This window comes from Lonchura striata, chromosome 4 (genome assembly GCF_050655825.1).
Source record: "Lonchura striata isolate lonStrDom1 chromosome 4, ASM5065582v1, whole genome shotgun sequence".
Lineage (NCBI taxonomy): Eukaryota > Metazoa > Chordata > Aves > Passeriformes > Estrildidae > Lonchura > Lonchura striata.
Genome location: NC_140706.1, coordinates 45,129,110 through 45,156,117, shown reverse-complemented (window position 1 = coordinate 45,156,117; position 27,008 = coordinate 45,129,110). Strand labels below are relative to the sequence as shown.

Here is a 27,008-nt window from a genome sequence, read left to right as displayed (position 1 = left end):
TGCAACACTCTGTGAGTTCTGCAGTGTATTTCACTGGGATGTACATTGATATCATTTATTTTAAATATTTTTAAAGTTCTTACATGGAAACTAAGAATTTTAAAAATGTCTGCTCCTCTGATAGAAGGAATTTCCTAACTAGTGAACAGTTCCTTCATAGTGTGCTATCTTGGGGTGACAGCCCTTGACTTGCTCTGATTTTTTCCTATCACTGAATACTATTTGCATTTGAAGACATGACATTTGTAAAAAGCAGAGCTGTCCTCAGATCAGTCAGTAAAAAGATAATTTCAGGGGCTGTCACAGTTATTCCCCACTTACTTGAACACCTTACAGTGGCCTTTCCCTTCCCACAGTTCATTATTGAGCTGCCTGTGAGCAGACTGTGTTTCTGAAGTGCCTGAGTCAAATCACATGCTTGGAGCTGTCACTTTATTCTGGCACTGATACAACACAGTGCAACTCCACCGATTGTCATCTCACCTGCTTATTTTTTATGTGAGAACAGAGCAGTATTTTTAAAAACATTTCCATAAGGCATATGATTAAGACATGTATGAGTCTCCTGAATGAGGAGGGAGTTGTTGTGAGGAAGAAAGAGCACACAGATGAGAGGTTCACATGAATCTCAGTGAACAAGCCATTACTTGGCATTGCTGCAGACACTGTTCTCCATTCTCTTGTGCTCTGGTGTTGCACTGTTGTTGAACCTAAAGGCCTGACAGAAGGGAGTCTTGCTTCCCTCCAGAGTCAGTGGGTCACATTTCTCTGCCCACTAGTGCTGCTAAATGGCTGAATTTTCAAATTGAAACATAAGTGAACTATGCAGCTTCATTCAGTTCCTTTGGGCCAGGTCCCAACCTGCCACATCTGCCTCTCTTACTGCCAGGCACTGCACTTACTAGGGCTCATCCTGTCCCAGGCTGGACACTGTCCCCAGAGCATCCCAGTTTCTATTGTTGTTCTGGGTAGGTATGAATCAGGGGTGGTGTGAGCCCAGGGACAATTGAAAAAGATCACCTGTGGTCTGAATCCAGTCTTCTGTCATCACTGCCCCCACCTTGTACAGTTCCTCTATAAAAATGAAGAATGAGAGTTTGAAAAGTCATTTTAAAATATTTTAAAGTAATTTTTTGTATACTGCTCTCTGTGTTATGAGACCTACAGCCAGAAAACCTTTTACTGAAGAGTCTAGAAAATTCCTTGTACTGTTTTTTTCTCAAAAGAAACTTGTTCTGATCATACCATGGGATTCACATAAGCTCTTCTCTCTATGCTCTGAGCCTGTCAGGGATCCTCAAGCTTGTAAGAATTGTGCTTAGGGAATAAAATAGTTTAGCTTTCAGGCTAGCGTAAATTCCACAAAGTACATTGTCTGGATTGTGAAAATATTTATAGCTAATATTTGAATCATAAAATGTGAATCAGAAAAGCTTCTTGATTTAAAGAAGTACAGCCAATCACATTTTTATGTATATTTTTACATTTTCAGCCCAAATTAGTTGCCAGGCATAAGGCCAGATCTATGCCAATAAAATAAGACAGTGTTAGCTCTCTCTCCTGGAACTTGGGCTGCTGAGGACAAAAAAAAAGCCTTCAGAAATCTTAGATAGAATTTGATTTGTGCAGCAGCCACTTGCCCTAATGGGAAATAATAATGCTAATGCACATGAGTAGCTTGCTGTAAGGGCATCGTGATGGAGACTGCTTGTTACAGTGTAGGCCTGACAGATACAATCTTATTTCCTTTTAATTGGCTTTTTCAAGGAAAGGAGAAATGAAATGTCTAGCAATGTGAGCAGTAAAATAAAAGTTTAAAAATGCCTTTGAAGTGACAAGAGTTATGAACAAAAAGGGGAGGCACGAACAATAAATCAGGAGAGAAAATTTTGGAAGAGCATTTCTTCATTAAGGAAATACTGGGATTTGTAAATCCAGAAATGGAAATTTTCTCTTTCCTCATCTTCTGAAATTCTGTCGCAACTAAGTCAAAATTTTCCAAAGCAGCTGCTAAGGGATAGGTTTCTAACCAAGTGTTTAAGACTGTGAAGTACTGTTGACATGCTCAGAGGATTTAAATTCCTATCCCAGTCCCTTGAAGCTCTTGGATGTCTCACCACATTGGGTTAGGTCACTCACATGCATGAATTATGACCTTAGAGATCTGTACTTGGATATTTGCTTTTCAGATATCCAAAATTATAGCCATGGTTTCTCAGTGCTCTGATATTCTACCTGTAATATATAATGTTTTCATTGTCCGTCTCAGGAAGGCAGACCATTCATTTTTACAAAGGCTTTTATGGGACTTATATCTATCACCCAGCATTTCTGGAGTTCCATTTTAGGTGGCTATAACAGTTCTGTAACAGAAAATTATTCTTGTTTCTCAAAATCAACATAATCAAAAAGCTGTCGATTGTGTGATCAGATTAGAACCACTGTTTTCTTCTAGAGCTCTTGTGGTCCACAATGCAGATGCCACCATCTGCTCTGACAGCAGAGTCTGGCTTCCCTGGCTTACCAATATGTTTCTTACATCAGGTGTGAATCCTACAGAAACTAACAATTTTGGAGGATGCTTTGCCTGCAAAGAAATAATCTCCAGAGGTGTGATATTGTTCTACTTGGTCTACTACAGCAGGAGTGGAGCAAAACCTGATTGTTCTGGATCAGGGGGTTATCATGATAGCTAAGAACACACAAACAGCTGTTTGAGAGGGGGCAGATACATCCAAAGAGTCTCTACAAAAACAGGTTCAGGACCAGCTGTGGATTCACATGGGGAAGAATATAAGGGCAGTTACTCCTATTTCTGACCACATTCAGGTCAGAATGCTCACTCTGAAAGCATTTCTGCTTTGTAAATATGTAAATATGTAAATGTAAATATTCCTTTCCCTCCATGCAGATTATTAAAAAAGAAACTGGATTTTGGAGAGACTTTGGTTTTGGGATGACTTGCCAGTACAGATCTGATTTTATCAACATAGGTAAGAAAAATACACTCCAATACACCTGCCTTTTTGCTAAAACATATGAAATTATGATCAGCCTCCCTTTCCTTTGCTAATATGTCTGTGTCACTAATTTGCAGCATTGCTGTAGTTAGATGTTCAAGCTTTTTCTAGGTGCAACAGAATTACCAGAATCTAAACACTGCTTACAAATAAAATACAAATAAAGATAGTGAAATATTTGAAGATGGGCAGCTTAATGTTCACAGAAAGTGTGTGTGTTTTAAAGGGCTGACTGGAGTCAGAAAACAGCTGCAGTGCAATTAATAGCATTGAGTTTGCTAACAGATTTCTAGTTTTGATTTTTTTTTTGTTTTTTTTTTTTTTTTTGTGCCAGGTGGCTTTGACCTGGATATTAAAGGCTGGGGTGGTGAAGATGTGCATCTGTACCGCAAGTACCTCCACAGCAACCTCATGGTGATCCGAACACCTGTCAGGGGTCTCTTCCATCTGTGGCATGAAAAGCAGTGTCTGGACGAGCTGACTCCAGAGCAGTACAAAATGTGCATGCAGTCCAAGGCCATGAATGAGGGTTCTCATGGCCAGCTTGGGATGCTTGTTTTCAAGCAAGAGATTGAGACACACCTGCATAGACAGAAATTGAGCAGTAAGAAGACATGAATCCAGAAAAAGAGGTTGAAAGCCTCTGAACTGGACTTCAGGGTGTTTTGGAAAAGAGCTTTTAACCAGAAAGTTGGGATAAGACAGAGAGGATGGAGATTCCAGAAGGATGGCAGCGAAAGAAGAGGGAAAATGGCTGTCCTCTGTACTTTTGTTTTTATTCTAATGGGGTTTTTAAGTATCCCACTATCCTGACTATTCAGCACTTGCTTCTGGGAAAACTTGAACACTTGATGAGATTCAAGGTCACATCACAGAGACAATGAACATTATATGTTATTATGTGACCAGTGTGGTATTCACACTAAGAAATGGATGTGCTTTTCCTTTGAAATGTTTGTAAGATGTGTACAGTTATTTAAAGGATTGACCTTTTGATGGGCCAATAATTAGGAGTTATTTTCTACATCTAACTTGACATATCCAAAAAGGGCTATTTTTGAATAAGTACAGAGACTCTGCTCTGAGAAGGACATCTGATTGTTAACCATGGTAAAGCCAGAGTGACCAAAAATACTTTTCCTTTAAGGGGCTGGGATGGTGGAACAGCAGCAGTGCATTAACAGGCCGTTCCCAGTTAATCCAGAGAAAGAGGTTTCTCAGAAAGTGCTTTCTAAACTTAAGAAAGAGAAAAACTCACTGGTCAAGTGTGATGGTTGAAAAATGCTGGAGGGTACTGTTTGTTCTCCTCTGTGGACGGTGAACCAAAAGCAATGAGCCACATCTGTATCATGTGAATCACATTGTGTATTTCTGCTTTAGAATGCTGTATGTATTTCAAGATTTGTTTTTAAATGAAATTCATTTGGCTTGAGAATTATTTTGCCATACTTCAGGTTTTCTACTTCTAGCCTTAGTAGGAAATAGTATAAACTTCCAATGCTTGGAAAATGCTCTGCAGATCTGTGTTCCTGTGGATGGGAACTGGAATAGATAAGTGATTTTTCTACAATACCTGGGCACTGGAAGGCAGAGGCCTTATCATACTGAAGAAAAAGAAATACATATCAACTTGCAGTAGTGATTTAGCAGGAGGCTTTAAACTCCAAATGTCAGATACCAACAGTGATGAACATTTTCTGACTTTATACCAAAGTATTTATTCTAAACCAAATACATAGTCTTACCCAGGATATAGAAAACTCTCTGTAATTAACAAAATAAATTTTTGTGATGGACTACTGTACCCTGCACATTCTCTTATGATAATTATAGATACTAATTGTAAACATTAGTCATCTTCTTAATAGTTTTTATTGCAATTGCCTAAAACTGTTCAAAGTCTGAGTCACTGCTCTTATAAAGCATTTTCTTTTAATGCTGACTGCTATTTACCATTTTAATATATATTAGCCAACAAAAACTGCACAGGTTTGTAAATTCCATTTGCTTTCCTAAATGCTGTTTCTCTGAGCAGTCTGTTTTTTGCATTCAGATTAATTCAAGGCAGTCTGAACCAAATTCTAATTTGGTTTTTGGCTTGTAAAAGCTGGGGGGAAGAAAGGTAGCACTGAACAATGAATGAACTACTCTTTGTTGTGCAGCTGTGCAGTAGGAAGAGCGCTATGAACCTCTTTGGAAAGCACTGCATGCAGGTTCTGCAGACAGAAGCCATGCTGCTGTAAATACCTTTTCCTTGGACAGGTTTATATGTGTTTGACTTTTCCTGGTGCAAAGAATCCACACTGCACTTGCCTTGCAAATCACCAAGTGTCCAAAACACTGCAAAAGTACAAAAAGAATAGAAACTTTGTATACTTTAAAACTTCAACCCCAAAATACATCACTTACCATAGAAACTGCAGCAATCACTCAAGTAGATCCTCCAAAGAACCCCTTTGTTCCCAGAACATGTGATTATTTATAAAGTGCTTTGTATTGATGAAGTAACTTTACAAACATTATGCAATAGAAGGAGACAGGCATGGCTTGTTGAGTGCATATCAATGTGTGGTAACGCAGCTGCTCCAAGGGCAAAGTTTTCCTGCAGTCTCACTTAAACCTGAATTTGAAACTGGGTGTTGTACACTGTGGAAGTTTTGTAATCATGACATTTATCAAGCCTCAACTACTGCCATGCTGTTTTTATTCAGTCTTCACTAAGACACACTTGTAGAGCAGAACTAGACCAGATGATCTCCAGAGGTCCCTTCAAACCTCTATTAGTCTCCAGTTCTAAGCACTGGGCACTTGTAAATTCAGCACTTCATTACTTTGCAAGCATGTCATCGAGATCCTGTCAGAGTTTCACAACTTATGTTTTTAAATAGCACCTTTGTGATTTTCATGTATGTCATTTTCTACAGATATGCTGTTCCCCTTGCCAGGAATAATACTGTACATGCAGTTTCTGTTCCTTGGCTGCAGAAGCCAGTTTGGCAAGAGCTGAGATGGTATCAGTGATGAAGAAATCCAGCCCACAGTCATTGCCCACATCAGTGATGTGCAGGGTAATCTAATCACAGCAGAGATCTGTCAGGGCTCTCTTAGAGATGGAGACTACACTGACAGGAGAGGTGAAGAGCAGCATGAAAAAGGGAAATATTGCTGTTACTTATATTTCTGTCAGCCAAGTGGAGCTCTAACAGGTCTTCCAGCCCAGTTAGCAAAAGGTGAAATCCAAAGAGAGCAGCCAACAGAACAACAGATTTTGTTATGAAGGTGTCTACCTTCCTTGTCCCCAAATCAGCTTGTGATCTTTCTCAGAATGACAACTGATTGGATCTTGGTTGAGGAGGGACTAGATATGGCCCTGTGCAGGTGGGGAGGCCATCTGGGGACTCCTTGCTTTACTTTTTGATGACTGCAGCATACTCTGGCTAAAGGCATTGAGCAAAACAAATTGCCATGCTCATCCAGGATTCATAATCTCTCCAGCAAGCAATTGGCAAATGGACTTCTCTTGTAATCCTTGCACAGCATCCCTTGAAGAAGGAAAGATTCTACAGAGAAACTTCCAAAGGTATGTCATCACTCTTGATTCTCAACTGCTGCAAGACATCCTTGCTCCACAGACTTCCAGGGTAGCTGGATTTTGGAGCAATGGAAGAACCAGTTTTAAGGGGGTCTGTTCTAACAAGGTAGTTGCCTTTGCAGTCAGTGCAGTAATCTAAATGTTCATATTTCTTGCCTCGCAGCAAAAAAGTGGGTCTTTGAAAAACTAAGGCATGACTCAAACATGTGGGATGATATGAACATGGATAGTGGTTTTCCCTGGGCTGAACTGAGACAATATTTGCAAATAAGTAGTTTAATATAAGGCAGTGAATCTACTAGTTCACTTGTTAGCAGGTCAAAGCCTGAGGAGTTTTATTAAAGATGTTAGAGCTAAAATTGATTATGTCCTGCTATGTCCATGCCAGATTGGCCTGCATCTTATTTTGCAAGTTAGCACCCTGAGTCTCAAAATGCCTTTTTAGAGCATACTTGTCCTCTTTCTTTACCAGTCCATAGGTCTGCAAATCACTTCACGATTTGTCTCCAGCAAGATATCAGCTATGGCACATTCTTCATGTGAAAACATGTGTTTTTCTGAAGGACCTCTCATTTTGACCATATTTTTAAAAGAAACAGTTCATAAAGAGGGAAGGAGGGATGTTCCCCCCCCATAAATAATCTAACACCCTTTCTCATGATTGATGCAGATTATATTGAAATTATCTCTTTGATATATGAGATATGTTGCTCAAGAAGCTCATTAAGTCATTTGCAGTGGCAGAGTGTCTTTACATTCAGAATCTCAGTTTACATTAGGGTTTTATTTCTAGCAAGTGACACTTGCTGTAACTAGAGTGCAGTTATCCCCTCCTTCCTGGAATGGAAACCACCTGCCAGCATAGTTGCAAATTTTAAGACCAGATGATAACAATTTCTTTAAATCTATATTCTGACAAACCCAGATTAATGTAAGACTGAAAGTTTTGACTGCTTCTTCAAGCTGAATAGCCCTGATCTAACAGAAAAAAGAGAACAGGAAAAAACAGGTAAACAACTGAATCAAGACCGACTCCTGTTCACTATTTGAGGATTGTGCCTCTAAAAAATTATGTTTGCAGATTCACATCACAACCCTCAGCTGCAGAGGGTTGTCGTGTGCAACAACATTAGGGAACCTGGATGAAGACTAATTTGTTATGTGATTCTGTCTAAGCTCTCCCCCAGTCTTCTGAATGATGTATTTAAAGAGCATTGTAACAGATAAGAAAAGAACATTATGTTGAAAAAACAAGTTCTGTGATGAAGTTTACACCAGATGCATCTCAGTAATCAGGATACAACTTGCAATAAATAGCTCCATTTTGGAAAACAGCATTCTTTACTGGCAAAAACTCTTCTGTAAACTGTATTAATACTGATATAGGTGTTCCTTCTTACATTTTTAGGCTCTGTGCATGTGGTCATTCACACAAATGACTCTGTCCCATCTCCTTTCCTTTTCAAACAGGATAATCCCTCTCAATGCAGAAAGGCCTGTGTGGGAGTTAAATACAGGTTAAAAGAGTGAGGATCTATATTCAGAGGCTAGAGGAGTTTAAAAAATGCACTCTTCATGTGTGCTAATATCTTGTCACAGAGAGCACCTTCCACTGAAAGGCACTCAGGGTTTGCTTGGATGTTTGGCTGAACATCCTTCCTTCCAAGAACACAGAATTTTATAGAATTAAGCTTCACATTATGCAAATTACATATCAAGATCGATTCACCTCTCCAAGTTGTTTTATGTGTTCAGGAAGGTATAATCTTATTCAACTGTAGGTACTAATCTATTTCCCAGAGAACCTTGCATTCAGGAACAAAAGGCAGCTTGAATACAGAAGCCCCCCAGGAAACCTACAAAAACCCACTGAAAATCCACAGCAGTATCTCCCTGATCAACTAATTACTTCATCAGCTCATTCTCTCCATCTTCTGGGATGTATTCAGGTGCTTTGCAGCTTGCTGGGCTGATGCATCCTGTAGCACACAACAGTACCTATCCTCCTAATGCTTTGTTGTGAAGGATACAAAAAGAGGCACGTATGTTTTCAGGTAAGTATCAGCAGCTCTAGTTCCAAGTTCTTTGTAAGTACAAGTCTGGCCCAACGAGATGGGGAGGTTTACTCAAAGAGAGAGATGTAATCTGGCTCTTGGTCCTCTTGGCCACATGGGTAAACCAACAGCTCCTTCCCCAAGGAAGTGATGGGTTCGTCCTGTTAATATAGAATATGATCAAACACAGTTTTCAAACATACCCTGCCTGTCACAACTTCACAAGGTGGACAGCAGTCTTCCTGCCTCTGTTATGGCGTGGATGTGCTCCTACCACTGTGTGATACAACTCAGTTTCCTGGAGAACTCAGGGAAGGGCCCTCTGCTCTCTGTCTTCATAAAACCATGTCTGTGCTCTGTGCCATAACTCAGTGACGCAACTCTGGCAGTTCTAGGAAAGAGCTGTGTTCATCCCTGAGGAAACTACAGCTTCTCTGACATGGAGTGGTGCCCTGCATAGAAAGTGCTAGAGCCAGGACTGTGCAGCATGCAGGTAAAGAATGACCAGGGCTTGTGAACTGTGCTTCTGGCTGTGTTTGTGGAGGGACACAGGTGGATTCTGGAGAGAGTACACACCCTCTGCTTAGAACAGGCAAGTCCTGTTCTAAGTACAGACCAATCTCATTCTCCATCCTAGCAACAGATGAATGGTGGGAACTTGCCTTCTTTCATGGTCACCTGGTGGGTGCCAGTGGGGCACTTTGGCAGAATGGGTTCATCTGCCCACATGTGCTGCAGTGTAGGGGTGCTGCCTGATTCTTTGCAGACTGTAGGCTTGGCTCTATATTTGATGTATATATGCACAGCAAAGCTTTAAATCCTTTGACTCTGGTACAAAGAACTGTATAACTCCTGCTTTTAATACTTTCAGCCTGAACTGTGAAAATCATGCAGGAAGCTCAGGCAGTCCAGGTAAAGTTCCATAGAGCAAATGAGTATAGCTATTGCTCTCATGTCCAGTTTTGTTAAGCCATGTCTGTATTAAGCTATGCACTTATTTAAAAGAAATGGGGATTTTAAATGAACTTATGAAAAAAAATTATAGACCTGTCCCTGGGCAGATCTTACAGTAAATGAATGAACAGTCCATCTGGCTCTCTTTGAAACCCATGCAACTGCAGTCAGCGCTGGTAAACACCACTGTTATTGTTGGAAGAACCTGCCAACCTTCCTCCTTCCCTTCTATTTTTACCTTTGCTCAGTGCCACCCCTTGTCTGCTTTGAGATTATAAATATACATTGCTGTCTTTCATGATGAAGCTGAAGGTAAGCAGGATTTTGTGTTTACCCAACTTGCCAGTGCCCCTCAACCATGGAGAGAATACAAAAGAAAGGAGTTTGCATGAGTATGCTGTCACCTCTCATCAAGCTACTAAGTAGCTTGTAAGTAACTTGGGCCCAGCATGCAAGGTGTTCTGTGTTCTTGAGGGTGAGTGAATCAAATCTAAGATATCTGAGATCTATTAGGTTGCCTGGGCTGTACCAGTCAGACTGACATACCCTTCTGGATAGCACACAGCATACCCAGCAGCAGTTACAACGGGTCTAGTTACCTGCTTCAAAATAACTGAATCTAGTCTTATTTTGAAGTGCCCTGAAGCAATTAAGCAGTTAATGAATGTATTACTAGATGTTCACCTTGTGATAGTCTACAAGGTCAGCCAGCGTTGAATGTTGCAGCTGGTCCACTCCAAGGAAGCTGTAGGAATCACTGGAGGCATCAATGAGGAAATGTTTACATCCTTCCACAGACCGATAGGAGAGCACATAGCCTTTGATTTTCTCACTGACTCGGATCAGAAAACTCCCTGGTAGTGTTTTAATCAGAAGCTCTTCTGCTTTCTTAGAGGTTAGGATACCTGTTCAAAACCAAAACACAAAACTGAAGGGAGAAAAGCATTTGTGCAGGACTGGACAGAACAGTTCTCACAAGAAATATGCTCTAAAACCAGTACATGGCACTTCCAACCCTTTCACTCTTTTCTTGCCCAGTAGCCCAAGAAGAGTTCTGCCATTTCTAGTAACAGGCCATGGCCAACAGCTCTTTGTTAACTGTGCCACACTTGGCAATGACGAACAACAAATGTGGAGAGCTTGAAAGGGCTGTTGCTGTGTTATGAGAGAGAATGCTATTCCACTTGTTGTATGTTGATTCCAGTATAGGAGCTCTACTGCCAAGCCCAGCCCATGTTAGCAGCCATGTTAGCAGAAAAAACTCCTTAAACACTTGGGTTGGGGTGGAAATTCCCAGGACTCACCATGGAACCAAGGTGCTATTGTGTCTGTGGTTTTCAGATAGCCAGCTCGGAGAGGGAATTGCTCCTCTTTGAACCATTTGATGATACTTTCTTCTGTGGAATTAGAGACTGTCCTCTGGACTCCCTCTTTCCTGTTAGAAAAGACCTCTGGTTTGTACATCAGATTCAAAAGACAGGTTTTGAGTCCCTGTGCAGGACGTAAATTTTGCTTAGGATTTTAAGACCAGCCCTAAACAGGCAGCTTACACCCGTTCAGCTGTATGGAATATGGTTTTCAGCAGACATCTGGCACCATAGGGGCTCTGTGTGCTCCAGGCTTAGGACATGTGACTAACTAAACCTGTTACCCTCCAGAAAAGAACACCTGAAGGCCTCATGACACCCTAGGCTGGAATATAGCCTAGGCTCTGTATTTCTCCCTGCTGGGTGTCTCTTCCACACAAGGAGGAGAGATAACCATTCCCTTCTCAACCATCCCATGCTAGAGCAAAAGAATCTCATCCCTTCTCCTTTCCACTGTGCACAGGGGCTTCCTTACCTAATTGCTCTCCCATTTGCCATTGCAGGAGGTAGAAGTTTAGGCTTGGGGGGGAGAGGTGGATATTGAAGTGGTCGCCGATCTCCTGCTGTGGCACCCTTGGAAATATCTGCCTGCTTCCCTCTGTGGATGCCTTGCAGTGAAAGCCTCCTGTAGTCATCTCTGGCTTGCCGTGCAAGGGAGCGTCTCTTCTCATCTGCTGCCTTGGATTTCTGCACTGGAACAAAAAAGGAGTCCTACAGGAGTGAACAAGCAGCAAGTTTAAAACTTGCTACCCTTCGGCCATCTTCCTGCTTGTTGAAATGTAAGAATAACCCATTTCACAAGCTGAAAGAGTCACTCAGTTGTGAGACCATTTGCCACGTCTCTCCCATGTGTTAAGTGGCACATTATGGCACATTATTTTTTAAAAGAATAAAAACCAGGTTTTTTTCTGGGACAAGATTTAAAATCTGTATGTTTTTTCTTGGTACCAGGTCCTTTTGTACTTAGAGACTTTTTGGTTTTCTTTCAGATGCTGACTTCTGGTTCAGACATGGATTTCTGTAGTGCCTTTCATGTAAACTGATCGGGGGAGGTGGGGGGGCAGGGCTTGAAGCTGCTGGAGTTGAAGCTGCTGAAATTACTCCAGATCAATCATTTGAAGGATTTGATCGTGCTTATCAATTTTGGAGGGTGAGAAGGATCCTTGCTGAAACTATTATGGAAAGTGGAGAACTTGACTGTATTTTTGTTTGGGTTTATTTCCTGTAAAATTGACTTGATTGTCTAGGTCCATCTCTCCCTGGAGTCTGAACGAGTAACCAGCTCTCCCATCAGCGTTTTTTTTGTCAGTCAGAAAACCCCCTAGACTGAAGTGGAAACAACTGGTGGTACAGCATTGCCATCTACTGAGCAGCAGGGGAGGAACTGGGAAGAAAAGTGCATCAGGTTCTCCTTCAGGAAGCATTTGGCAGCAGTGATGGATACTGCTGCAAGTCTCATATTGGAACTTCATAAACTAGAAGGCCAGCTTCTAGTTTAAAATTAATTGTACTGGCTATACTCATGTGGTTCCTATTTGTTGCTTGTTTTAAATAGTGTCAGTTGGGAAAGTTTTCCATTTCCCTGCCCAGCTCTATTCTCGATGCTGAGTGGACTCAGAAATATTTATGATAATACAGTGCTGTATTTCTTGGCAATACTCTCCACCCTCTGACCTGTTATTCAGTTCTAGTATGGCAGGGGAAGGGTTGAGATGACCCCACACAGCCCTAGGATTTCTCAAGCCTTGTATGAAAAGGTAATTTTAAGATCTTACAGAATTCTTGCCATTCAGGCTCATTCTCATCCAATTTCTGCAGTGTTCTCTGGCTCTCTGTGCTGGAGTGGTCCTGTGGTATTGACTTCTGGGGGGCTGTGATCTCTTCTGAATTTTTCCTCTGTGCTTCCTTCATCTATTAAAAAAACAGTATGTTCAGCTTTGTCTCAAGCAAGCTTTAGCCCTGCTTTTTAGCTAGCCTTGAAATACTGGGAACACCCTTCTTTACAGTGAATCCCTCCAATTTCAACAACATGGAGACCCTCTGTCTTTACTGCAGGTAACAACTCAGGCAGGAAGGGAAAACAGCCCAGTAAAAGTCATCAGGAGCATCTCCCTGTGCTACTCCCCAATCTGCCAACCTGGCCTGCTTTGTGTCATCTCCAAATCATCACACCATACATGAGGAGCATGGCAATACTGGATAAAACTGGTCCAAAAGGTGAGAACATTCTTGGCTCATATGAGGCTCTGACTGGGACTCTAAGATAAAGCACTGACCCCACTCAATAGGCACCATGGGTTGCCACTTACCTGTTGAAAAATTTGCTTCCTCACATGGCAATCTGCCAGCATCTGGTGAACACTTCTGGTTCCCCTCTGAGCAGAGCAAAAGAGTGGTGAGAAACAAATGTAATGTTAGGACAATTCCTCTTTTTATTTTGGTGCAATAGGTGTTTAAGGCAAAAGCTGACTTGTTAACAAATGTGACATTTGTTAACAAATTTTGCCAGCTCTGACAAACATTGCAGGGGTTTTCCCATCATATTTGGCCAAACATGCCACAGGAGAACTCAGGAGTGTCAGGATAGCCATAAGCATGCTTAGATTTGCTAAGGAATGCTCACAAGTGCTCCCAGGGAGCAGTCCCTTTCTTCCCTTCCTCTAAAGTAATCCCTTGCAGAACCTGCTGTCTACAGCTTTACCTGCCTGTGCACGTTTGCAGCTGTGGCTGGGTTGCTGCAAACTCCTACTTGACAAACTAATCCAACTGGCTGGATATTTCATGTTTTCTCTTCCCTGAAAACCAGCCCAGCTGCCCTGCCAGCAGTCCCCAGCTGAGAGTTGCCTCTGCAGACGAACTGTTAGGTTCGGCTTTCAGTAAACACCCACCCACCTCCCCATCATACCCCGACTGCCTCCCACAGTACAAGTGATGAGTTAACTGTATTATTCTGCTTACCAAGGTCACACTTCCTTTTAGCTCCATCACCTACTTGGCTAATATTTAATATGAGCATGGCTTTACAATTTCCCTCTCCTCAACAGGAAACTAGGAACTTCAAATGTCTGTGGAGCAGTATTTTTTTGTAGATCAGCCCTATTCCCTGCAGCATACCTGGATACCTGAATCCAAGATACCTGGATCTTTCAGGTTAAATGGGAACTAGATCTCAGAGAAAGCATTTTAATGCAGGAGGTGGGAAAAGGCCTCTCTCCAGGCCTATAAAACACAACAGGGAACTTCAGTCTGGAGTCCTCCTTCTAACAGCAAAACCCCCAGAAACCTGGGAAAATTTACTAATAATAAAATAACAGAAAACAAAGGAAAATATATGACCTCCATCTATTTCCATATGCAAGACTTTTAAAGGGGGTTAGATTTTTGGTGGTGGCTTGTTTGCTTTTTGGGGGTTGTTTTTGATTTGTTTTGATTTTTTTTGGTCAGTTTTGACTAATAAGTTCCTTTGAAAAACAAGAACCTCCCACATAGTTGCTCAACTTCAGCAAACAGTGCAGAGAAAAACCCATGTGACTCAGAGGCTTTTGATAAAGGAGACAGTCACTCCAAATTCCATTCACTATTTTGGTAGCAGTAGGAGAGCATTTTGCCAAAACCCAACCTTCTGTTATCATACTTCTATACTGAAGTATGGAGTGGCAGTATGATAAAAGAATATTCACTCATACAAGTTTATTCAAGGCTGAATGAAAACTGCAGAATGAGATAGAACTTCTCCCATTAAATTGGCAGGATGTCCTGTTCCTTTTGTTCAATTGTAGTTGCATGGGTAGTTAATTTAACTCTTTTTTTTTTTGCTTTCTCTGCAAATGTTTTTTTGTAGACAGTTAAAAAAGCACAAATGTATTTATTGCTGGAAAAAAAATTTCTGTAATGAAACACCACAGAAACACAGACACTATATTACTGCATTTGGAGTTGTCCTGTGCTATCAATATCATAAACTGTTTTCTGTATTAGAAGACAAAAAACCCCAAGAACCACCTAAAATATGCATGTCAGATGATGCTGGTAAAACTATCTTCATTTGATCTTTTATAAAAGTAAATTATTTGGCTGAGGGCTGTGATGTTCCATTTAAAAATCCTAGGATAGCCTCCCTGGTCTTGCCCCAAAAGCCATTCAAACCAGCCATGATGCAGAAGGGAAAGTACTGCACCCCTTGCTTTACCCACAGAGAATGAAAGCAAAGGAATTCAGAGTAGTTTATCCATTTGTGCAGAGCAGATCTATCCCAGCTGAGAACAGCACATGGACCTTCTGAGTCTTAAGGAAGGATGTAAAACATGGCTTCTTCTCTTCTGTAGAAGAAAAGCTTCAACAGATACATGGCTTTTTCCTTCAGGTTTGTATTTACAGCAACAAGGATTTGCTTCACTTCCTAGACCTCAAAATTTGCTTCACTTCCTAGACCATGTTTCTTATAGTTACGGGAAAATGGAAAACTACCTTTGTGAGCTCCTGGCTTTTTCCTGTTGTATCAATATCAGCCATTCTTCCCCCTTGCTCCTTCTTTTTCTCCACAGCGTTCTTTTTATTCCCATGAAGATCTGTCTCAGCCAGAAGTCCTGGCTCTGGGTGTAGAGTCCATGTTGCAGAAGAGTCAGTCTCTCTGAAATGCGAGAGAGAGGACTTAGGAGGGAGTCACCTTCTGATGTCTAAGCATCTTGTGAGGAGGCTGCATGTGAGCAGAGCAGAGCTGCAATGAAGCCACATGTGCATAGGCAGTTATGTCTCTAGATCAGGTAGGTGAGTAATTAAATTAATGACTTGTGGTGAGTAACTGTTGTCTGGATGTACCCAAGCACCTGCCGGTGAATCAGTGCGATCAGAGCCCATCACCTGCTGCAGTGACAGCATCAGCATTTCCTGTGGTCTGCAGCAGAGGGTCCCACGCAGCAGTCATGTCACAGGAGGCTCAGTCTGCAGCTGCTCTCTGCCAGCATTGTGTGTCCTCTCAGAAAACCAGCCTTTGCCTGTGCCTTTTGCCAGCAAGGCTAGCATGACAGTGCTAGCCACAGCCCCTACAGAGAAGACTCCAACTCATGTGTCCCTAGACAAAAGCCTTCTCGTCCATGTGTGCCCACCGAGTCCTTCAGCTGAAGGATGCTTACCTGCCCTCCTGGCCTTGCTCTCTCACTAGGCGCTTTGTTCTTTGTGCCTGGATCTCTTCACAGATGGCCGCATAGGGTTTATCTGAAGGATGCTCGCCCATCACCCAGACCCACACTTCATTGTCAGCGCCGAGTTTCCATGTCACTGATTTCCTGTTGGCTGCAAAAGAAGCAGCTCTTTGGCAAATGCTGTTGGTTGGGTAGCTCTTTTCAGGGGCTATGTTGCACTTGCTGAGCCCTACCAGCTGCTGTTGGTGACAGAGATCCCCAAAAGCAACTCTACATGAAGAAAGCTCAACTTGAATGTAGCCCATACTTGCCAATTTTTTCATACTCCTTGAGCCAGGTCAGTGAAGGAGGCATTTCTGAGACTGGGAGCAAAGGGGAAGAATCACCACTGTTTCTTTTCTTGATTTAATTCCTGACCACTGTCCTCCCCAAACTATGTGAGGGTGAGGTAGCTACAAATAGACCATGTGAGGGAGACCTGGAAGAAGAGAGCTATCTTCCTAGTAGCTGGCATGCTGTATAATCCTGGCCAGGGAACTTCAGATCTAAAATTTCAGTGCGAACTGCCCATCAGATCTAGTGCCTCAGGACAGATATTCAAATTCATAATTGTGTTAAAGACAGATTCTGAGGCACCAGTTAGTGGGAAACTTAATGAGATGCATCTCCTGGCGGCAAATAAGCCCTGTCTTCCCAGCTAGAGCAGTTGAGCAATTTGGTCAAGGACAGAATGTCTGGGCCAGGGAGTAAAAACCATTGTGTACCTGGCCAAAACTACCCCATTGCAGGTGGATTTATTTATGTTTGAAAATAAGCCTATGTATTGTCCCTTGGAGAAGAAATTAATCAAATTAATTAATACATTACTTCCTATTTCTAGGAAGGAGTTGATTAGGCCAGATACGTGCCAGAGGGTGAAGCAGCCAGGAGGTAGAAACTTACCTTTTCTTGGCAGTGGCTTCTTTGCTGAAATATTTTCTGCAGCAGCTTCTCTTTCCTCCCACCGTCTGATCTGTTCCTGCCTCATCTTGAAGAAAAGGATCTGCTTCTGCTCCTCGCTGAGTTCAGCCAGCAGCTCCGGATCGATGTACATGTCTGATAATATCTGTTTCAGCATGGCTGCAGGTTTCACTTACGCACGTTCGTGGCGATAATCTTCAGGGATCAGATCCTCTTTCTGGCTCCGACAAGAAAGAGTGCCTGCCCGTCTGAGACTGGAGTAGGAATGCAGGCGTGCCAGAACAATTATACTTCTGTCTCTTTCCGTTTGTGTTTTTTTTTTTTTTTTTTTTTTTTTTGGTTGGTTGTTTTTTTTTTTTTTTTAGCTCAGACTTCCTGCACAGACCAAAAAAAGTAAATAAGTATCTTAAAACCTGCTGTTAAGATTCCTTGGAATAAGAGGTGAGCTCAGCTCTCATGCAGCCCCTGCCCGCTCTGCAAAGAGAGCTGGCCAGAAAAGGCGAGGCCTGGAGTGGGGAGGTTGTGTTGATACTCTGATAAACCCAGCTGATAGTATATCAAAGAGAGAGAGCGCTGCCTGTTAGTCATCAGAGGTGCGGCTTAGCTGTGCTCAAGCAAACATTCTTGCTGGGCAGGGAATCAATGAACCCATGACTAGATGGCTCCTCCTCCTTCCAAACAGGAAAACTTTGATGATTAAAAGCCCAGCCTGCCTCATTTTACCAAAGAAAGACAGAGAGGACTTTCGACTCTGCTTTTGAGGCAGGAGTGGGAATTTCGGAGTGCTCCCGTCCATCAAAGTCAGCCTCCCAGCAAGTCAAGGGAGCACAAGGAGTGCAGCTGGTTCGAAGAAAGGCGATTTGGCTAGCCAGCATCCTAGACAGCTCCTGCTATGACACATCTTGCTGATGCACCTGCCCACGCGGCAAGCCTGGCATGGGACATCCTCATCTGACAGGATGAAGCTGATGGGGAGAAGGGGCATCCCTGCTCCTGCCCAGGATACTGGCTCTTGTCCAGTGCATGCTGGCAAGGTATTAACACCCACACTGCCTTGCTTTGTGCTCATGGATTTACATTTACAACAGAGATTTCACTGGAAAATTGAAAGCTCTCCTGTCATTTGGGAAGGTGACAAATGAGAAAGTAGAAATGAGGACTAAAGACCTTGAAAACAACTATCTTATCTGGATAAACTCGTGGGGATCAGGAGATTGGTTGGCAGTGCTTTTGGTGACATGAGGAAGCTGACAGCCACGTATTAAGTGCAACACCAGAGCAGGGTGTCTGACTGGCCAGAAGTGGCAGGGACTTTCTGGACAAACTCTTGGGAAATATTGCTATTGAAAGAAAATTAAAGCAAAGAAAATTAAAGTGGGATTGTTCATGTCCTTCTGCACAAATCCTGGGAGTCTAAGGAACAAGCATGCTAGAATTTAGCACAGTAGGTGGGAGGCAGAGGCTTATGGAGGCAGTAATGTGGAAATTCAAAGGACACAGACATGGCAGGACCCGTGCTAGAGTGAAGTGGGACTACATATTAAATCAAATTAATGGGGTCAAATCAATTAGCCATCTTGCAGGAGAAAGACTGGACTTCTAGGAACCCAAATGTTGGAAGAAAAGTGCTGGGAGCATCTTCAGCTTAACAGTATGACTGCTTGGCTTCCAACAAATAAAATAACAAAGGAGATAGTAGACAAGCCAGCAAGTGCAATACTGAAGCTTCCCAAGGAGCACACAGAGAGCACACAATTATTTAGATGAAATGGGACAGCACAACAGCAGCTGTCATGAAGTAAGACTGTCAGAACAGTACTTGCTGCACTGGTCAACCTTCCTCCATCTTGCACCCATGCTGGGATCAAGCAGTCTGTCCCAAGCTTCCCGCTGAATATGGCTTGCCTTAAAATTGCCAGAGACACAGCTGACTGGAGCCCCACTCCAGTGAAGTCCCCATGCAATTTCAGCAGGAGGAGCTTCAAAGAAGCTTGGAGCAGGGGGAGTACCTGTAGGCAGGGAGACAAATTGCTCCTCAAGGACCTCAAGGAAACAAGAGAGCAGATCATGGTCCCAGAAATGCATTGTCTGCAGCAGAAGCCAGGAGCATGCAGTGACCAGCAGTTGGTGTTAAGTCTTCTTATTTCTATTTTGTTTCTCTGATTACATAATACTTTCCCTATTAAAAATGTTAACTTCGTTCTAGAAGGAAACATGAAGCTGCTGTTCCAAATCAGCATGGATTTGGTTTAAACAAATTACTTTATTGATTAAAAAAAAAAGTTTTTAGGGGAGATGATCTGACTTGAGCAATGATTTATGAGTACCTCCCTGATGGCAGAGATTTTTCAGCTCAGCAGCAGAAGGGTCTTGGGTTGTCCTCAAGCCATGGAGATGGCAAGTATAGAGAGGGAAGAGCTTCCTGGGACATGACACATGAGACTCCATCAGCAGAATGCGTGCAGCAGCATGTCCATGCTGCTTTGGCTTCTCAGGAATAGGAATGGCTTTGCTATGGCATTTACTTAGGAGAACATGATGTGCTCTGCCATATGCCATGGTGACAAAGTGGTCTCTCTTTCCATGCCTGGAGACACAGTGTGTTGACAAGGTGGAAGGGTGCTCAGCAAACAAGTTTCACAGTACTGATACAGTTTTGCAGAGTTGTATTTCCTCGTAACATTGGTTGTAAGAGGAGATTTATAATGCTGTATCCCAAAGGTACCCTTTAAAGCACCAGCTATTTTAACAGAGGGAAATGATATAAGCATGTCGAGAGGTATTAATAGTCACTATTCTGTATTAATAGTCATTTCTTTAAAGATCTAGAAGCTGGAAATCCTTGTAATCAGTCATATGCTGTTCCCAAAGTCTGAATCAAAGCCATATTACTGACACCTGGCTGGAAGTGATTTTGCAGATGCTATTCCAGCTGTAAATAGTATATTTACAGTTCAAATTTGGTGAAGACAAAGACTGCAGTAATGGCAGAGGGACCCCCAAGCAGGTAACTTGGAGGAAAACTGTAGTAGAGATCCTGTTCTATTGTTTGCATTTTTTTAATGGGAGTGGTAGGTGGGAGCTGGTTTTGTGGAGAAATAGAGATGGGAGTAGCCAAAAATAGCAAAACCTAAATGGGGCATGTGGGAAGCCAAATCAGGGCTTTGGGGCTCTGTCACTCATGTATAAGATACTCAGCCTGAAAGCCATAATGATAAACACAATTCAAAGGCTAAATGATCCTTCAAAATGTTGTCCTTCACACAACATTTAAATCTCCTACTGGAGAGCAGCCTCATGATGTAAATCATCTACCAGGAACAGGGGAAAAGAAGTCCATGAATACACATGAAAGTGCCATATTTTTGAGAAGAACTGGCACGAGCTCCTGCTCACATGTGCAGCAGGTGACACTTGGGACACGACAGGCTCACAAGACACTCCCACCTGGCCATACCGGTCCTGGTCCTCACCATCAGTGCTGCCAGCAGAGGGGAAGGTTCTCCAAGAAAACAACAGACAGATAGAAAATCACAGATATGATTTTCATCAAGAAGTCAAACAGGACAGTGTAAATGTGCTCATTTTCAGGGAGGCAGCTTATTCAACCTGCTTCACACATCTCCACTGTAAATGTGACAGTAACTGTAAATTAAAAATAACCCAAGAAACCAAACAGTGAGGAGGAAAGAGAATGCAAGAAAGGCTGCTTCAGGGTACAGGCTGATGACCTAAGAGTATTTCTATTGTCATAAAGCAGTTTTCTCCTTAAAAGGCAGATAAGACCACTTTCCTCAGTAAATAGTGGAACTATATTGAGTCAAGAGCTTCTCCTTGGAGCTGCTTATTTGTTTAGTGAGAGGTGGCTTCAGAGACACCACTGAGCATTCTTTTCCCTGATCAAGAGGCTGGACTGTGAGAATGCAACTGAATTTCCTTTCACTTGCCAAACTAAGCCTTGCAGCACTAGGAAGCTCAGGTTTTTCTGGATTTCTCCAGTTCCAACCACTCCAATGCCATCAGCTCTCTGCCAGACTTCATGAAGGCATTTCTGATTTTTTTCAGAAGCAAAGCAGAATTGTAAAACCCACCTGAAATCAGTGCAGCCAAAAGTAATCACCACCCTAGCCTTGCTCTGAGTATACAAGCCTTCATGGCTTAACAGTTGCACTTGTGTCAGAAAACATTTATGTTAGCAGCTGCACCAGCAAGGTTAGTACCAAAATATCCTTCCGTGCTTTGGAGTTTGGCTGTTCATTTGTTTGTTTTGTTCTTGTTCATTAGGGGCTTTTTTAAATCCTCATCCTGTTCTAAATAGAGGGAGTGATTAACTCCTCTCTTTCTGTTTAATTTTGCTTCAGCCTACTGTTTCTGCTTTTTTTATTTCAGACGGAAGGAAAACTTCTAGTTTGGGTATAAGAGAAGGAAAACACAACTGCACAAGCCCAGCCCCCAAAAGACAGAAGCAGACCTGTTTGTATCTCAGCATTATAGAATGACTTGGGTTGGAAGGCACCTCAAATATCATCTAGTTCCAACCCCCCTGCAATGGACAGGGCCACTACACCACCCAGCTTGGCCTTGAACACTTCCAGGGATGTTCCAGTGCCTCAACACCTTCACAGGGAAGAATTTTTTTCCTGATATATAATCTATCACCTGCCTTCTGTCAGTTTGAAGCCATTCCCCTTGTCCTATCACTCCATGCCTTTATCCAAAGCCCCTCTTCAGCTGTCTTGTAGCCCCTTTATGTACTGGATTCTGCATAAGGCTAGCATATAATGCTTAAAGAACAAAACCAATGAAGTCACCACAGCATAAACTACTTTGAAATTACCTATAGCTGAACTGACTTGCCCTATAGGTCCCTGATATTGCTGGAGGGGGCAGCAGTTATCTTGTAGCAGGTAAGAATGGGTGGTAATGACAAGAAGGAAAAATAATTTGATATAGCAACAGCCACTGAACACAGTCTGAGACTGCAGGGCTCTATTTTCAAGGAAAATGTATCTTCCCTGCTAGAATAATGTGCAAACATTTATTGGATCATCTCCCTGTATCAAAATCACTGAGAGAATTAACAGTGTGGTGAAAAGGGTGAGAGCTTCTCTAGGTTAACTCACAGGATCAGATACTCAACCAAACTGTCAGTGTAAAAAATGAGATTTCTCTAACCATATAATTTGATTTACTGTTCTGCACAGAAACAGGTGCTGGGTGGTAAATCCCAGAGGCAGCACCCCGAGGCACAATCTTGGGCTATTAAGTCTTACTTAAGTTACTACTTGGCTTAAGTTGTTACTGGCGCATGGTGGTCTTTTTGTAGGGGGAGATGCCTGAGCTGGGGTGTGGTTTTTACTATTATAAGGAGCAAAAGTTCATCCCTAGGGCAAGTTCACAGTACAGAACCAGTCAAAACTGGGGATTTTTTTAGTTCATCATTACACATTCTGGACTAGAAGGGTGTTATCTTTCTGTGTTTTCCCCGTTCAAGAACTTAGGTCATAAATTTTCTCTCTTCCACATTCCTGTGACTGTTGCTTTCATTGCTTAACCACTTTGTTCTTTACCTTGTTTGGAACTTCACTCCCATTATTCATCAAGGTGGTAAGAGGAAAGCTAATGTCTTTACAATTTGATGAGTGACAGTACTGGTATTAACATATTTGAAACGGGTCTTAATGTCTGTACTAACTTTGGGCAGCAGGTTTGTTGCAGAGACCAGACAGCTTAGCTCCTGAAACAAACAAGTGGGTCTGTACAAACCTCAATTTCTCAACTTTGGGGAAAAATGGTAGGTACAAGGGGGAATATGTAGTAGGCAGTTTGGGAAGGCTGTACCTTCCGAGTACCTCAGCCAATGGAGAAAGGAAGAGGGCAACCTGCAGCTGGGAGTTGAGGACGGATGCTGTGCCCTCCGAAACCTTGAGCGAGAAATCCCCGCGAGCTTGTGTGCGGGCCTCTCTCCCTTTATTCAAATAAAGTTGCAGGACTCCTCTGTCTCTCCTGTATCGACATAAACTTCTGTCGTTTGTGGATTTTCCTGACAGTGGGATCCAGTACTGGGGCACCTGTGGGGAATCCCACTGGAGGCTGAAGGTCCAGTTGCATTGGTCCAAGAAGTTTAGTCCATCTTTAGACAACGTACAATTATGTCTTTTCATATTTAAGTTACGATAGTGATTGATTTGTGGCCCTGTCAAAAACCAAGATCATTTGAAAAAGCACAAGCAGTAACGAGCCGGAGCAGAAATGAACTGGAGCCACAACCAAACACGGAAACAAACGGGAGCTGCAAATAAGCTGAAGCCGGAAAGAAGCTGGGGAAAGTGAACCAAATTGGAGCCTAAAACATGCTGGAGGCACGAACAAATACTATGAGCTGAACCTGAGACAAACTGGGGACAGAAACAAACCACCTGGAGCTGCAAATGAGGTGCAGCAGAAACTAAAGAGAGCCTGTCCCGAGCTGGAATCCCGAAGGAGCGGCAGCCGCCAGCTCCGCGCAGCTCCTCCGCAGGCGCGGCCCCTCAGAGGCTCCGCGCCCGCGCCGCGCACTGCCCCGCGCCGGGCGCCGCCTGGCGGGCGCGGCGCAGCAGCGCAGCCCCGGCGGCGGCAGCGGGACGCGCCGGCCGCGGGCAGCGAGCCGCGGCTCTGGCCGTGCGCTGCAGCAAGGCTGCGAGAGGACAACGCTGCACACCCACTCCTGGGAGACAGCTCCGCGAGGGACGCCGTTAGGAACGTGAATCCACGATGTCAGAGGCTTGTGTCCAAAAGAGGGACAGAGGAGTCGCGTGGCTTTATTTGAATAAAGGGAGAGGCCCATGGCAATTTCCCATCGGGTCTCCCAGATTGTTGGGGGACTCAGCCCCCTTTTTGTCCTAAGTTCCTGGCCGCATCACCCTCTTCCTCATTCCCGATGGCTGAGTTACTTGGAAGGTACAGACTTCCCAAATTGCCTCCTCTATGCCCCCCTCTGATACGCAGGCCCCTTTTGTTATGTAAAATAAAGAAGTAAAGGTATTAAGTCTTTGTTCCTTTTCTCTAGGTTCAGGAATTTAACATGGCCTTGGCTAAGCAACATTCCGTGTTGATTAGTAACATTTTTTAGAACTAATAGTTTCTTCTGTTACTTCCCTATCTGTAAGTTCCTAGCTCTATCTACAAGCAGATTGAGGTCTGTTTCTAAAGACACATTTGTCTTATTCCTTTCGGACATCATGCCTGGCATGGATACCGGAGCTAGAATAAGGACACTGTAGTTTGAATGTAACATTATAGCTGAAATAAGGACACAGTAGTTTGAATATGACACCATAGCTGGGATATCACATTCCCAAACATGCCCCGAACATGGCAGAAACACCCTCCCACCCCCACCTTCAACCCATGGATTAACCAGCCACAGCCATAAGGAATTTGTCAAAAAACATTTTTACCGCTGAAATCACTTGAGGCAGAAAACAAGTTTTCCATGGCTGGAAAGGTCTCATGGAAGAGTCTCACGTCTCCACCCAAACATGTCCCACTCCACGGCCTTCTGGCCACAGGCGCTTCCATGTCCCCTGTGCCAGTCACACTTCTCCGTATGCCCCACTCCAGACAAGCACCTTTCCATGCTGGCCCTGGCCATATCACCCTGAGCCATCGGGGGCCACACGTCCTCCCCCAGGCGTGTCCAGCCCATCTCGCACGCAGCCATCCCGGGACGGGAGCAGCAGCAGGAGCAGCGACAAGGCCATGGCTCCCGGGGGGACGCGGCGGGGCAGCGCCCCCGCCTCGGCCGAGCCCCGCGCCCTTTCCCCGCCCACCGCCCTCCGCCCGCCAATCAGCTCTCGCTGCCCGCCAGCCTTGGCCAATCGCGACGCGCGGCCCGCACCCGTCCGAGGCGGCGCCGCCGCTTCCGGCGCGCGGGGCCGCCACGGTGCGCGCCTGGCGCCGCTGGCGCCGGTGGCCCCGCCCCCTGCCGCGTGCTGTCCGCGCGCTCCTTCGGGACCCGCCGGCACCGGCCCCGCGGCCCCGCAGCGCCTCCGCCGCAAGCAGCAGCCGCTGGCCGTGGCCAGGTACGCCGGGACATCCCCCCCGCGGGAATCTCCTTCCGGGGTGGCTGGGCGCGGTGCGACACCGCCACCGTGTGCCGTCCGTGTCCCTGGGATCCCCGCAGCCGTGATACGCCCTTTGTTTGATGGGCGGGCTCTTGGGCTTTGCCTGGCCCCAGGGCTGGGACACCTCTTGACTGTGGGACACCTTCCATTCCTGAGGAGAGCCTGTGGCAGCCCCCCTTTCGGGGGACAGGGCTCGGCGAGAACCCCAGGACCATGCCCCCCACTCCCCCATTCATGGGATCCTCCCTTTCTGGGGATCCTGGGACACTGTTCCCCCAACACTGTCCCGGGATGAGGTGGGGGTCCTTAATACGAGGGTCCCCCGTTTCTCTTCCAGGCAAGTGGCCTCCCAGTGTCAACTGCTTCAGTCATCCTTGGGGCGCCCGTCCTCCCCACAACTTCCCCAGCTACCCGATGAGCCGATGTCACTCCAAGATGCTCCAGGGGGTCTTTTCCAGATGCCCCCTGGAGACCCATTCCCTGAGCGGGTGACAGTAGTCTGGTTATCAGTGCTGGCCCTTGCCTTCGCCTTGGTTTGTGAACCCCAGGAGAATCTGTCGTTGGCTGAGATCACCCTGCGGCGCCTGGCTCCCCGCCTGCTCCTCTCCCTGCGCCTCCTTGGCCCCGGCGCCGATGTCCTGCTCCGTCCAGATGCCGCTGATGGCCTCCTGGACCGTGTCCTGCCCCATGGGCAGATCCTTTTTCTCAATGAACGTTTCCTCCGGGCAGTGGACCGAGAGCTGGTTATCAAAGCATCCCGCTGAGCTACAGATAGCATTCCTGCCTACCACCCCCAGATATTTTTGAGGGATGAGAAACAAGGGAGGGATCTGAGATGGTCACCAAGCCCCACTGGGATGGATGAGAAACATAGTTCAGGAATAAAGAGCAATGAGCCAGCTAAGAGCAGGGTTTTGATCCATTTATCCCCCAAACAGCATAATGGGAGAGCTAATAGCCATCCCCATAAATCCACCTGTCACAGGTCCAGACCCCAAAGTGCTTTCCCTTGTAACTGCACTTGTAAAGCTGGAGCACTTGAGGAGGGGTGCTGGGCACGGGGCTTCAGCCATGATAGGTTTCTGGCCGTGTCGGGGGATCTCACTGTGTGCTGGAGCTGTGGGGGCATTGCAGCCCACTGTGGCATCCCACCCTTAAGGGGAAGGGAGCACTGTCTTCACCTTCCCATGTGATGGCAGCTGTCACCCACAACTGGCTTGAATACAACCAAGAGCCAAAGAGATGTTATCCTGGAGCATTTCAATGGTGTTAGCAATTAATTGTTGATGAGAGTCAGCTGGAATCTGAATGTATGAGCCATTATTGTATCTGCACTGATAGGATTCCAGTTGCTGGATTTCAGTATCACCTAGTTTATGGCCAAAATTCTCTTGCAAATAAGCCACCTGAATTGGATCAAATGGGATAGTTACTTGTGTGTGATTGTCCTCTCCACCATGAGGCCTAGCAGATTCAGGGGAAGTTGAAGGAGATAAAGAATCATCTTTTCCCAGTTTTCTGTTTTGGGGATTGCCCTGTATGTTTCCATCCCATGTAAGTCTGCCAGACTTTTCCTGGAACTTTGGCCACCATATATAGCACCGTTTTGGTAGCAGTTTGCCGACCCTGTCCATCATCTGTATTTCAATTTTAAGTAAAGATCATTATGTTATTTCCTCATCATCAGATGAAAATGTTGCATGTATTTTTTTGTCAGGGTAACAGACACGTTTACTCTCTTCCATCTTCCTCATTGGATACAGAAGGTCAGAGTAGTGAGTCTGTATTTCTGCAGATGGTCCAGATGCTCTGTCC

General features: G+C 44.3%; 3 protein-coding genes across 16 annotated transcripts in view; 2 read left to right on the top strand and 1 right to left on the bottom strand.

Moving 5' to 3' along the window:
* CSGALNACT1 (chondroitin sulfate N-acetylgalactosaminyltransferase 1) overlaps nt 1–5,006 on the top strand; it is a 47,283-nt gene extending 42,277 nt beyond the window's left edge. For 6 of the 8 annotated variants that reach the window (XM_085578928.1, XM_085578929.1, XM_077782948.2 and 3 more), the window contains 2 exons: nt 2,912–2,993; nt 3,355–4,824. In XM_085578928.1, the coding sequence (XP_085435054.1) occupies nt 2,912–2,993; nt 3,355–3,638 (366 nt within the window). In that variant the 3' untranslated portion in view covers nt 3,639–4,824. Of the gene's footprint in view, nt 1–2,911; nt 2,994–3,354 lie in introns of all 8 variants that reach the window. The other 2 variants (XM_085578931.1, XM_085578930.1) reach the window with 1 other exon arrangement.
* Nucleotides 35–24,892, bottom strand: SH2D4A (SH2 domain containing 4A). 7 transcript variants are annotated; one of them, XM_085578940.1, is made up of 12 exons: nt 17,071–23,651; nt 16,120–16,279; nt 15,455–15,617; nt 13,297–13,362; nt 12,763–12,898; nt 11,463–11,679; nt 10,925–11,055; nt 10,305–10,525; nt 8,013–8,827; nt 5,268–5,360; nt 3,417–3,602; nt 35–1,074 (listed from the first exon to the last, which is right to left on the bottom strand). In XM_085578940.1, the coding sequence occupies exons 1-9, from the start codon at nt 17,243–17,245 to the stop codon at nt 8,735–8,737; spliced, it is 1,362 nt and encodes a 453-aa protein (XP_085435066.1). In that variant the 5' UTR covers nt 17,246–23,651; the 3' UTR covers nt 35–1,074; nt 3,417–3,602; nt 5,268–5,360; nt 8,013–8,734. The 7 variants fall into 7 exon arrangements, with proteins under 7 accessions (XP_085435066.1, XP_085435065.1, XP_021388330.2 ...); XM_085578939.1 differs by having other exon boundaries at nt 35–3,602; XM_021532655.4 differs by adding an exon at nt 24,528–24,892 and having other exon boundaries at nt 35–8,827; nt 17,071–17,463.
* AP5S1 (adaptor related protein complex 5 subunit sigma 1) lies at nt 24,829–26,887 on the top strand. Its single transcript, XM_085579491.1, has 2 exons — nt 24,829–25,151; nt 25,531–26,887. Exons 1-2 carry the CDS (start codon nt 24,829–24,831, stop codon nt 25,955–25,957), a joined length of 750 nt encoding a protein of 249 aa, XP_085435617.1. The 3' UTR covers nt 25,958–26,887.
* Nucleotides 26,888–27,008: the final 121 nt, after the last annotated feature.